Below are 12,470 nucleotides of genomic sequence, written 5' to 3'. Positions count from 1 at the left end.
TAACTCTCATCTTGCCTGACATCTCTTCTGCAATACATAGTTTCCTTTTCCTTCAGAAAGGCCCTTCGTTCCATAGAATGTGCTTTGAGCCTGCAAGGTGATGCTTCTCCCATAACCATGTTATAATGCCATAGATTGTTACTTCACAGTAACAATACACAGTACACAGGATGCTTTACTGAGTAAAGGGTAAACTTCTTGCAGGCAGGAACTACCCATCAAAGATAACAGCATCATTTTCTTTAAGTAGCTGAGAAATAAAATCCCCAAGGATTTTAATTGAATAAACTTAAAGCTAACACTCTTAAACTGCTTTGTTGGGAACAAATTATCAGTGCTAAGAGAGGCTATGCTGAGAGACCCCTGGGGTAGACCATGTGTCTTTTATTGCAGTTATAGTACTACTTTCAGAGTGATAAACTGGGGTACACCTAAAAGAAACTCAGCATGTGAGGTGTAACAGAAGGCACGTTACTGAATAGTTCAAAGAACTAGAATTAGCATAGAGGATTTTGAGGAAACACTAGTTATTCTCAAGTACTCAAAGGATTTTTGTACAGTGTGTGTTAGGTGTTGTGTTGCTGGAATTCCTAGTATATAAAATTTTGTTGCAATTTAGAAGGTTTTTTTTTTTCTAAGAAATGGAGCTTTCTAAAGATTAGTTATGTCAGATTGTATAGCCATTTAGCCCATTCCAAGTCAATATGACTGTCACACTTTGAAAATTTGTGTGAGTTGTCGTTTGTATTCCATTATAAAGAATTAGAAAATCTGGATTCACCAGGCCTCTTGTTCCAGCTCAGAGCACATAGCCAGAGACAGAAAAGCTGGTTGAAGCCCGAGCATGCACAATAAGGAGATGCTGAGTAACAACTGCCTGCTCTCTGACTCAGTACTAGAGTGTAAGTTTGCAGGGGTGGAAATGCGTGCACCACACTTCGTGCTTGCTATTTTCTGGTTATCACTCTTTGCTGCAAGCATTCCCCAGCCTCTGTGCTTCCTTATTGTAAGGTTAGGACTTGCAGGGAAATGCAGTTGAAATGTTGCTTAATCATCTTTGGTAACTCAGATACTCGGTGCTCCTTAGCAGAACATGGAGCCAAGGACAGATGTCACAGTGGACAGAACTAGGACCACAGGTAACCTTACTTGGTGAATTGTGTTTATTTCTCAAATATTAAAAATGCCTTCAGGATGATGTTTAAATGTTTATGGCAATATTCAGTTTCCAGGCTTTGGAGTAGACGAAGCTTAGTGAATCAAACACACAAAAGATGGAATTAGAACAGCACTGTTTGTCATTATCTCCAGCATCCAAAATTCTTAGGAACAGTAAAAGAAAAGTATCATCACAGATACAAGATGTTTGCATTTCAACTTCTCTTTCTTTCCTCTTTTTTTGGGAGACAGGTTCTCATGTACCCCAGGCTGGCTCCGGACTCTATCCTTCTGCCTCTACCTCCCAAGTGTTGGTATTACAGACATGTACCACAAGGCCCAGCTTTTTTTTTTCTAAACTCTGTTGTAGAAATCTCCACAACAAACTAAATATGTATTTGTCTATTACCTATTTTTAAAAATCAAAATAATATATATATATACATCTTGCTTCTTTTAACAAGTAATTTTTAGAAGCAGTATATATGAATTATAAAAAAATATGTGCATACAAGCTAAAGTAACTAAAGCCATGATATTCCCACTACTCAGATATCACCACTTCTCTTAAGAATATGAAGGTATATACTGCTCTCAAAATGGTATTATATACAGTGTTTTCTTTAGAAAATGTATTCTTCTGTTTAGAAATTAGATCTAATACCCAGACTATAGGTAACATTTCCAATTGCCCAGGGATATCCTTTAGGTTATTTTGCCAAAACCTTGTATTCTGTCAGAAGCACACATTGCTCTGGCTTTTATGTTGTTGATTTCTGGGTTTCATGCAGCTCAGCTTCTTCTTACAATACTGACATGTGGAGGAAACTCACTCAGTTGTTTTCCAAGCTGTCCTGGCTCTTTTATTTGTCTGATTTACTTGTGGTGCCAGTTAGTCTGTCTCTTCACACCAGAATCAACTTTGGGTGAGAGCATTTCATGGATCTTGTAGTGTTTTAGGCTTTACCATATTAAAGGATGATATGTAAACTGACTGATCTGTTAATGGTCTACTATTGACACAAAGATTGCTATCTGGATTGGAGTTTGAGCCTTCACCCCTTGCATCTGCAATGTTAGCTGTGTGGTGTTTCCTCAACTGGAGTCCAGGAAAAGCATATTGCTAACTGCAAAACAGCCAACAAAAAGTGTGGTACACGCATCCCCATCATTGAAAACTCACACTCCAGTACTGAGTCAGAGAGCATGCAGACAACAACCCAGAATCTCCTCATTGTGCATCCATTCCCTGTCACATGTTTCACAGGTTTGTTTGGTGATTTTAGGACCAAATTGATAGTCCTAGTATGTATCTCTGCTTTTCTTTGAGGCTATGAAATAGTCTTATTTCTACCTGTCACTTCATCCATGTTTTTAAGCTGGTATTCTGTAAGGCTGAGCTTTTTGTTGTTGTTGTTAACTGGACTATTTAGTTATTCTGAATTGCATTTTCTGTTGGAAAGATAAATACTTGCTGTGATGGTTTAAATGAGAATGACCCCCATAGGCTCATATGTTTGGAACTGTTTGGGAAGGATTAGGAGATATGATGCTGTTAGAGGAGGTGTGTCACTGGCTTTAAGGTTTCAAAAACCCAGGGCATTCCCAATTAGCTCTCCCTCTCTGCCTCCTGCTTGTGGAACTGATGTAAGTTTTCAGCTACTACTCCAGGACCATGCCTGCCTGCCTGCCTGCCTGCCTGCCTGCCTGCCTGCCCTGCCTGCCTGCCTGCCTGCCGTCTGCTGTCTGATGCCATGCTTCTTGCCCTGATGGTTATGGACTCACCCCCTGAAACTGTAAGCTCTAATAAACTCTTTCATAAGGTGCCATGGTCATGATGCCTTGTCGTAGTAATTTAAAAGTAGGTAAGCCACCCAGTCTTCAAAATAAAGAGTTTAATAGCTGTCTCAAATAGTTGACAAATGAATTTTTCCTAGCTTTCTTGTTTTCTATGATTTTATGCATAGTATTCTGTTTATCAGTGTATATCGTTTCCAAAGTCAAATAGAATTTATAGAAAACAATATCTAATTCTTGTGCTTTAGGGAAAGTTCTTGCCACTGTCTAAGCACTGTACTTGGTTCACCTTTTTTTTCCTAGCTGTGTGTTAAAATTCCTCTCTTGGCTGTTTTTCCATTTCCTGTTGACTTCTTATTGAGGAAATGAAACCTCCCTCTACTCCATTGCATAGAAAGCTCTCACATGTTCTTCCTCTTTTACCACCTTCCCAAACTGCTATCACAATTTACATTAAATCAGTATTCTATATTAGCATCATGACTATAGAAAATGTTCACAACTGGTAAACAAGTAGATTCTTATTCTCTTTGTACCTTTTCCCTCCAGGAAGTTATTAATTGACTTGATTTTTATGGAAATAGTTTTTCTGCATCTGTCTCTGGTTCATCCTTGACATTTAATACAAGTATAAACCTCCTCTTAGTGAAAGTCAGATTAGTTTTTCTTCAAATCTTTTTTGTCCTTGACAGGGCTCACTTGAACTTTCTACTCAGTTCTTTCTCTCTAAACTGTTCCATGCCTACTGTCCCTGCAGAGTTTCACACCCTCCTAGGACACCACTTGTTTACCAATGCTGTGGTTTCAAGACCTCCGACACTCCTTCACCTTTGCTAGCATAGCTTTTAGATTCTGGGAAGGATGACAGGAACAGAAATATTGAGATCACTTCTATTTTCATGCTTAATTGGAATTTGGCTGAAAGTATAATTCTAGTTTGGAAATGGTTTTCTGAACTTTTGAAGGTATAACTCTATTGTTTTACTACGTCTAATGAATGTTAGAATCCAGACCAAGCTGCTGTTCAGGCTCCAATCCCTGCAGGCTCCTCTTTTGTCTCACAGACAGGCACCATGTGGAGAACATTGTCTGAAACCCCCCTCAGTCCACCAGACTTGCAGGTACTCACTTGGGGAAAGGAGTTTATAAGCTGTGACACAGCAAAGGTCCTCCTGTGGTTCTTGGTGACCACATATCCACTTGCTCACTTTCTTTCCTGCCACTTGCCAGGGAATTTGAGAGCCTGGCTGGAGGCTTGGATTGAAACCTACCTCCTTCCTCAGAGACCTGTCATAAGGGACTCTGATTCTGATTGTGCTGTGTGGGCCTGATTCCTCCTTGGAGCACCTGCCATCCTGTTGTCTGTCTGTCTGTGGTGTATAACTCTTCAATAAACTTCTTACGCCTGTCCGCTTTTGATTCTCAAAATCTGAGGGCTTCAGAGATGGTTCAGTGGTAAGAGCTGTTGCAGAGGGCTCTGGTTTGTTTTCCAGTGCTGGCTGGTAGTTCACAACCATCTGTAACTCCAGTTCCATAGGGTCTTTCCCTCTCTTCTGTGGGCACTGCATGTAGTTCACATGCAGGCAAAACACATAAAAGAAAAAAAATGAATATAGCAATCTTTCAGTTAGAAATCTGATGATATTCTTATTTCAAATTATTTGTGTGTTATCACAAATGGTACCACTATGTGGTATAATGGTACCACTATGATCCCATCTTTATTTCTGAGGTGCTGAAATTTTTTTGAGTTGCCTTGTATATTGTATATGGCTTGTATATTCTGTTTGCCCCTCTGATTTCAGACTTCCAGACCCAAGAACTGGAAGACTTAAATATCTGGTGATTGTAAGCCACCTATAAGTTGCTCTTTGTCAGCAGCTTGAATGTATTAAGCAGCCAAGCATGTTGTCCCATGCCTGCAATCCCAGTACTCAGGAGGAGGAGATGGAGGAATCCAAGTTTGAGGCTAGTTTGAGCTATATAGAATAAGATGAGCCAATCCAGGCTACACAAGACACTGCTTTAAGCAAATAGGCAAACAAGTAAGCCATACATGCACACATGCTCCTTGTTAGATATGGATTGATAGAGGCTAAAAAAAGACAGGCATCTCCAGAAGCTGAAGTATTCTTTAATCAGAATGGCTGAAGGGCTGCAGTGTCTCTGTGCATGAATGAGACTGCACACATGCCATGGGGGTCTTGGGGTTTTATGGTACAGAATGTGGGGGACTTTGGAGATGGAAGAGTGTTTCTGCAGGGCAGTTCCCTGTAGGTCAAAAGCTCCCACCAGTGTTACCACTTACTGGCCTTCCTGTCCCTGGAGCCTCACTCTACCTCAAGCTGTTAGGTCATTGACTCATCACTCCTTGTCAGTGTCTCAGTTCCTTCTCCTCAAACAGCAACACCTCAAGATCACTAGGGAGTACGGAGTGTGGTGCTCAGTTCTGGGAAATCTCTTGCTTGTCTTTTCTTCCATATTTCTCTCTAGGAAAAAAAAATCTTATTGCACCTTGTACTTTCTTGTTTTGTCTTGCAATTTTTTGTTCTCTTAATTTCTCCTTGTTTTGCCCTCTGGATGATTTTCTCAGCTGTAGTCTCAACCCCTATTGAATTTTCCTTTCTTACAGTTTTAGTGGTCTGTAGCAAATGTGTGTAAGTGCTGTTCTCTGTCCTCTGTGTGTTTTTAAAACAACATTCTGGCCTTGACTCAGAGGCCCTGCATCTTCTTGTATGTCTCTGAGAGCCATGCTTCTAGTGTCATTTTGTAAGTTGCCACTTTGCCTTTTGTATATCATGAGCAGTACTCTGTATTCTCTACTTCTGTTTTGGTCAGGAACTTTCTTACTTCCTAATGATTTTTAAGTGTTAGTGCTGTTTTGGAGGAACTGAAAAGCTAATGAGGTGTATGCACAAGCATGTTTTACTTGTGCCTGTTCATTTAAGATGGTGTCTTGTGTAGCCCATGCTGACTTAGAACTTACTATATATAGCCCAAGACTTGGACTGAAACTTGGACCCCCATCTCATCGTGCTGAGTGCTGGGAGTACAGGTGTGGTTCACCACCCTACTTGGCTGCTTAATGCATTCAGTTTACTCACAAAGTACAGACGGCATGTGACTGCTAAACAACAGATATTTAATTCTCCCAGTTCTGGAATCTGGCAATCTGGAATCAGGGTGACAGCAGATCAGGATCTTCAGAGGAAGCCATCGCAGGGCTGTGGTGGAAAGATAATAACCCTCTTCATGAGGGTTCCAGCACGATCACATCCCATCCCTCTCACCTTTCAAAGACACCAGCTCTGATGCCAGCACATGGTACAGTGAAGTTTCAGCCTAGGAAATGGCAAAGGCATGCAAGCATTTACTCCTCAAAAGCACGGTTATGGGTTGGTGGATCTTGGGTAGAACAGATATCCTGTGGTTTTATTAGGGGTATTGCTTTGATTATGAGACTCAACTCCTCCTTTTTCTTGGGCCTTGAATATCCATGTTTGACAACTTATGGTGGCAAGAAACCACACATTTTCCTGAGAGCTTTGACACTTTAACTGAATTCCCTCTTTTCAGTTGTGCCTGGGATTCTGGATTCCAGAAACTCTTGTTCAGCATCTCCAGAGAATAACCTCCTTTTCTCTTGTATCAGTGGTAAAGAAATCACAACCTTGCTTTGCTAGCTCTGGGAAGGGTTGCTGTGGTTTTGATTGACTATATTATATACACCTGTGACCCCAACCTTCTCGTCATAGTCCCATAATAAGCATAGACTAAGAAGTAATTTGGAGTCTTTCTAGTGTTCTCCAGAAATAACAATAACAACAGCCAATGCTGTGTGTGCGCACTTTGCATAATTTAACTCATTTAATCTTGTAAAGCCATTATCTCCCTTAAGTAGGAAATGGAAGCACAATGAGGCCATGAACATACCCAGAGTTCACACATGAACACTTTGGACTCAGGATTTAAATGAAGCAGTCTGCTTTATATCTGACACCGCCCTTCAGTACAGTCAGCTTCATACTGCTTACCCCATTTTGCAGGCTGATAGGTTCCTCTCCTTTGCTAATCCTGTTACTCATGGTCCATTGACTTTCCCATTGCTGTCCTGCCTCACTGCCTTGAGAACAGAAGGAACAGACATGGATGCTTGTATTCAGTCCTGTTTTTAAATGACATTCCTCACAGTTCTTAATCTGTTGTTTTATGCTTTGCACGTTTGTGTTTTCCTAATACTTACAAGCTTTTATGTGTCCCATTGTTCCCAGGTTGCCGAACAGGTGAAGCAAAATTGACAAAAGGCTTTAATCTAGCTGCTCGGTTCATCATTCACACAGTGGGACCTAAATATAAAAACCGCTATCGCACTGCCGCAGAGAGTTCCCTGTACAGCTGTTACAGAAATGTGCTTCAGCTGGCAAAGTATGGCCTGTTCCCCCACACACTGTTAAAGATGAAACCTTACTGTGGAAATCAGTTTTGAAGGGCTCAGATACTATCTCTCAAAGAATATAGTTAATTTTTACATTACTATAATTATCAAATAATACAGTTGACTTGTACATTTATTGGTGGGGTAGGAGAGCTGCTGACTTGCATTTTGAGATTACCTGTGGATAATATATGTCGATAAGTGTTTTAGTATAACTTTTATCTGTTTGCAGAGAACAGTCCATGTCTTCTGTTGGCTTCTGTGTCATCAATTCTGCAAAACGAGGTTATCCCCTAGAGGATGCAACACACATTGCGCTTCGTAAGTAATGCTCAAGTGCCACACATAAACCAAGTTCTTAAAGTTTTTAATTATTAGATGAAGTTATAACCAAAGAAGATCCATTGATTTGATCATCGTGGCATTCTGAGAGACTTCATTGATAGATTACAGAGTTTTTATTGAATTTCTTAGGATAGTGTAATTTATACCTGTGCATAAAGGCTTACAAGACATGCTCATTAAGTTTGAAAATTATATCAGACTAGAAAGTATGACTAATGCAGTGGGCAGTTGAATCAACATAAGAATAATCTTTAAAAAAAAGAAAAAGCAAAAGAAAGAATAATCTTAACAGTTTGTAAAAATGCAGCAAAAATGAATTCTTAATATATTTGCATAACATTTTTCTATTTAGACAGCACCTTTCACCAGGGCTTCTTTTGTATAAAACTGTGTGTTTAGGTTTAAAATCACTGAGCCCAAACTGACCCACAGTGTTGTATGTGGTATAAAACTAGTGTTGAGCTCAGGGTGTAGATCAGTGGTAGAGTATGTGCTTAGGATATATGAGTCTCTGGGTTCAGTTCCCAGAAATAAAATCTAGTACTCAGCTTGAGAGTCCAGGACCTCAGTGTACTCCATACATTTTAGATCATAGCCCACAAACATTGACAAATAAGGACAAGTTGCTTGAAACGTTAGTGGTATGCTTTTTTGCAGATATGATGCCCATGTTCAGATACCTAAAGGGCTGTCACAGTGACCTTATGGTACAATACATTTTTTGAGCAGTGGTCTTTTATAGGGGTTAGGGTGTCATCATAATCTATATCGTGCATCCATTGGAAAAATTAGTCCCTTATCTAAAACTGTTCAGAAATACAGATTTTAAAAGCTATCCTAAGAACTTTACAGATCCTTGTGAAGGTGACACAGGTAATAGGTAAGCATTCTAACTGCAGACATTACAAAGGAGGGGCTTTGGTTTCTTTGAGATGGAACTATATTTTAGTAAGGTTCTTATCACTAGGAACACTGGTACAGCACCTGCACATCCTCCTTAAATAATATTATGTGAATTCTCTATGTGCGTTGTTCTAGGTAAATGGTCCAAAGTGTTGCTTCTCTGCATAGTAATACCTCAGGCTTCCAGCAATTTTAAGAGTAATTTACAATAACAGATAATCGATAGTAGGAAGATGGGTCTTTAATGAAACAACTTTTAGGAATATAACTGGCAGAAAGGAAGCATATACATCTTAAAAGTGAGCAAGTCAAATTGTATAAGGACCATTTCACCTAGACCTTAAATGTTGTGAAATTGTAGATCATTTTATTCAGAGCAAGCAAATACACAGACAATAGAGTACTTTCTGAAATTTGAAAATAATAGCTTGTACATCCTTACAGTGTATCCCTGCTAAAATTAATCTGTTAACATAATACATCTTCCAAATCAAGAGCTTTCTTGCTTATTATATTAGCAAATTTTTTATACAAAACCTAATATTCTTTTTAATCAGTTTATCAAAACATTTTATATAGTATCTTTTTTCCTTCATTCATGTACAATTAAATCCTTTGAAAAATCATAAACGTGAACATTGGAGTAAAATTATTAGGTTATTTATTCAACAAGAATTTGTTACTACTCTACTGTACTACATCCTGTACAAGAGGATACATCAGTAAGAAAAAAAGACCATGGTGTTTGTATTTATCTTTCATGCTTCCATATTGGAAGTATTAATATTTTGGATGTCACTTTCACTAAAGTGTCTTCTTAAATGTGAAGCATGTGATATCCTGTTTAGATGCCAAGGAGAGTCCATAGATGCAACCGGAAGGAACAGTGATGCTGACAATGCTGAAATCCTTGAGTCATGGGGTCAATCTTATTCTTTTTCCTGGAAGAATTCCTTTTCTAGCCGGGCATTGGTGGCACAGGCCTTTAATCCCTTCACTCGGGAGGCAGAGGCAGGTGGATCTCCGTGAGTTCAAGACGAGCCTGGTCTACAAGAGCTAGTTCCAGGACAGCCTCCAAAGCCACAGAGAAACCCTGTCTTGAAAAACAAAAAAAAAACAAAAAAAAACAAAAAAAAAAAAAAAAAAAAAAAAAGAATTCTTTTCCTAAATGAGCACTATTGAGAGAATTTTATTTGATTATTACTTGGCATTTTACCTTCCATAGGAAACATACAGTACTATGTTAAGGGAAAATTCCATACAAGTGTCAAAATTTTATGTAATGTAAATGGTATAAAAGAAATTTCCTTTTTGAAAGCTATTTTAAGAAATGGAATGAAAGCAGACCAGAAGGAGAAGTGAAAAACAGATTTTCACTAAGCATCAGCAGAGTTGCAGTTCTTTATTCCTCTCTCAACAAATGAGTCTACTGTACTAGATTCCTGGACTGCATTACTTACCAAGTCAAGCCATGAGTTATCAATGTAGTTATTAGTTACTTTTGAATGAGCACATATTCTGCTAGACTTCAGTTAATGTAATATTGTTATAAAATATACTTGTCCTTAAATAGGTCCACAATCTACCTGTAAGATAGAAAGATGCTCAAAAGATCAGAGGCTTTCCAACATACCGTGGGACTGTGTATCTCATTAAACCTATTGTAAACTTGAAAACTCTTGCGTTGAACTTGTGCCAGGTGGATGTAGGAGAATCTGTATAGAAGAATGCAGGGAAGGGTAGAGTTCTACACAAAGATGACTTATGACCAGACCTTGAAAAATGATGGGAAATTCAGAAGAGAGTGGATAAACCATGTGTTCTGGTCAGAACTAACCTACCACCAGATGGGACATCATAGAACTTTAGTGACAGTAGAAGTTGTGTGGGAAGAGCAATTGGAAATAGGACTTATGGGGTAGTTAGTTGTGACAGTGTGGCAAATCATGTAGGAACTTTGAACCTTAACTTGTAAGGGGTGCAGCCCCTTAACAAGTGTTCCCTAAGAAAGTATTGCAAAAGGATTGCCCAGGCAGCAGAAGTTGCTGCCTTGGAAATGAAAGAAACAGTTAGGAGCTTATTGTCAAAATGTGTGTGAGTGTTAAGAGCTTGAGAGCAGCTGAGGGAGAAGGATGGCTATTGGAGATGTTAACATGGAAACCACTTGACAGTGTGGATTGAAGGGGGCAGGGGATGCCAAAGGAAAGTCAGGGCCAACAAGGTAGCTCAGCAATTAAGCAGCCTGATGACCTCAGTTCAACCCTGGAAGCCACAGGGAAGGACAGAACTATTGCAAGTTGTCCTCTGAACTGTGCACGCACACAATGATGCACATACACAGTAATTAAACTTATGAAGCTGAAGAGATGGCTCAGAGGTTAAAAGCACTTGCTACTTTTGCAGAGGACCTGGGTTCAGTTCCCAGAAGCTACCTGGCAGCTCACAACCATCTGTAACTCCAGTTTTAGGGGACCCCACACCTGCTTCTTGCCATTTGGGGTACCAGGCACATGGGTGGTAGATATATATACACATGCAGACAAATGTTCTATATTTCTAAAAGCAAGCAAATCAAGGATTCTGGTTTGAGTGACCACTTGGCTATTGGTATGTAACTGAGGTAAGGAATCCAAGGAAGAAGATGGGAGCTGGACTCACTGAATTTGAGGTCTCTGTGGTTATCTAGGTAAATATGCTCAATAAGCAGTAATTCAGTTCTTCAGCTCAGAAAGATTGTACAATTTGGGAGCATCAGCCTTTGAAGTTAAATTTAATTAACAAATTAGTGAGCTATGGAGAATATGTGTATCAAGAAAAAAAAAATGTGAGCATTTTTAGAAGGTAGTGGAATGGGCCTAAAGGACCAAAGCCAGGGAGATTTAAGGTTGGGACATTGGGTCTTGATAGAGAAAATCAGGATGTGATAGAGATTAAGAAAAAGATAACTTGCTGGGCAGTGGTGGCGCACATCTTTAAACCCAGCACTCAGGATCAGGAGTCAGAGGCAGGCGGATTTCTGTGAGTTTGAGGTTAGCCTGGTCTACAGAGTGAGTTCCAGGATAGTTACAACTACACAGAGAAACCCCGTCTCGAGAAACAAAAAAAAAAAGAAAAAGGTAGCTCAGCTTTGTTTTTGTGAGTGGGAAGTAGTCTGAGTGACAGACACATGTAAGGCTGTAACTGAATGAACGGAAAGGCACTAGGTCATTCTGGCCAAAGGGAGGCCAGAGGGAAATAAAGAACATGCTGGATAAGGGAGAGTGGTCTGACCCAGCATCATCTGTAGCCAGCCAGTGTCACAGACACAGAACTGGGGCAGCAAGTGCCATAAAGCTCCTGCTGTGGCACCTTGAGGCTGAGAACAAAGGACATGCCATAAAGGGACCTGAAAAATGTCTGCTACAGCCACTCTGAAGGAAAGTGCATCAGGCCATGAGAGGGGGTGTGGCAGGCTTTTCTGATGGGGTTAATTGAGCAGTGGCTGATGAAGTGAAGGGGGTGGCCATTACACAATTAATATAAAGAGCTAGGTTTTCACACTGTCTTTCCATTTTCCTTAGGTACTGTGAGGCGGTTCCTAGAGATCCATGGAGAAACCATTGAAAAAGTAGTATTTGCTGTCTCTGAACTCGAAGAGGTATTTTACTAATTATATTGCTTAGTTTGAGTCTTTTTTTTTTTAAAGATTTATTTATTTATTTATTTATTTATTTATTATGTATACAACATTCTGCTTCCATGTATATCTGCACACCAGGAGAGGGCACCAAATCTCATAACAGATGGTTGTGAGCCACCATGTGGTTGCTGGGAATTGAACTCAGGACCTTTG

General features: G+C 39.7%; 1 protein-coding gene across 3 annotated transcripts in view; it reads left to right on the top strand.

Annotated features, from left to right (window-relative positions):
* Positions 1-12,470, top strand: part of Gdap2 (ganglioside induced differentiation associated protein 2) — a 50,256-nt gene that overhangs the window by 12,928 nt on the left and 24,858 nt on the right. The window contains exons 2-5 of one of the 3 annotated variants that reach the window (XM_027393787.1): positions 1,091-1,139; positions 7,227-7,380; positions 7,623-7,711; positions 12,199-12,275. In XM_027393787.1, the coding sequence (XP_027249588.1) occupies positions 1,094-1,139; positions 7,227-7,380; positions 7,623-7,711; positions 12,199-12,275 (366 nt within the window). In that variant the 5' untranslated portion in view covers positions 1,091-1,093. Of the gene's footprint in view, positions 1-798; positions 903-1,090; positions 1,140-7,226; positions 7,381-7,622; positions 7,712-12,198; positions 12,276-12,470 lie in introns of all 3 variants that reach the window. The other 2 variants (XM_027393786.1, XM_027393785.2) reach the window with 2 other exon arrangements.

The sequence above is a fragment of the Cricetulus griseus genome (genome assembly GCF_003668045.3).
Source record: "Cricetulus griseus strain 17A/GY chromosome 1 unlocalized genomic scaffold, alternate assembly CriGri-PICRH-1.0 chr1_0, whole genome shotgun sequence".
Lineage (NCBI taxonomy): Eukaryota > Metazoa > Chordata > Mammalia > Rodentia > Cricetidae > Cricetulus > Cricetulus griseus.
Note: the sequence above shows the minus strand (reverse complement) of the source record. Positions and strands in the feature narration are given on the sequence as shown.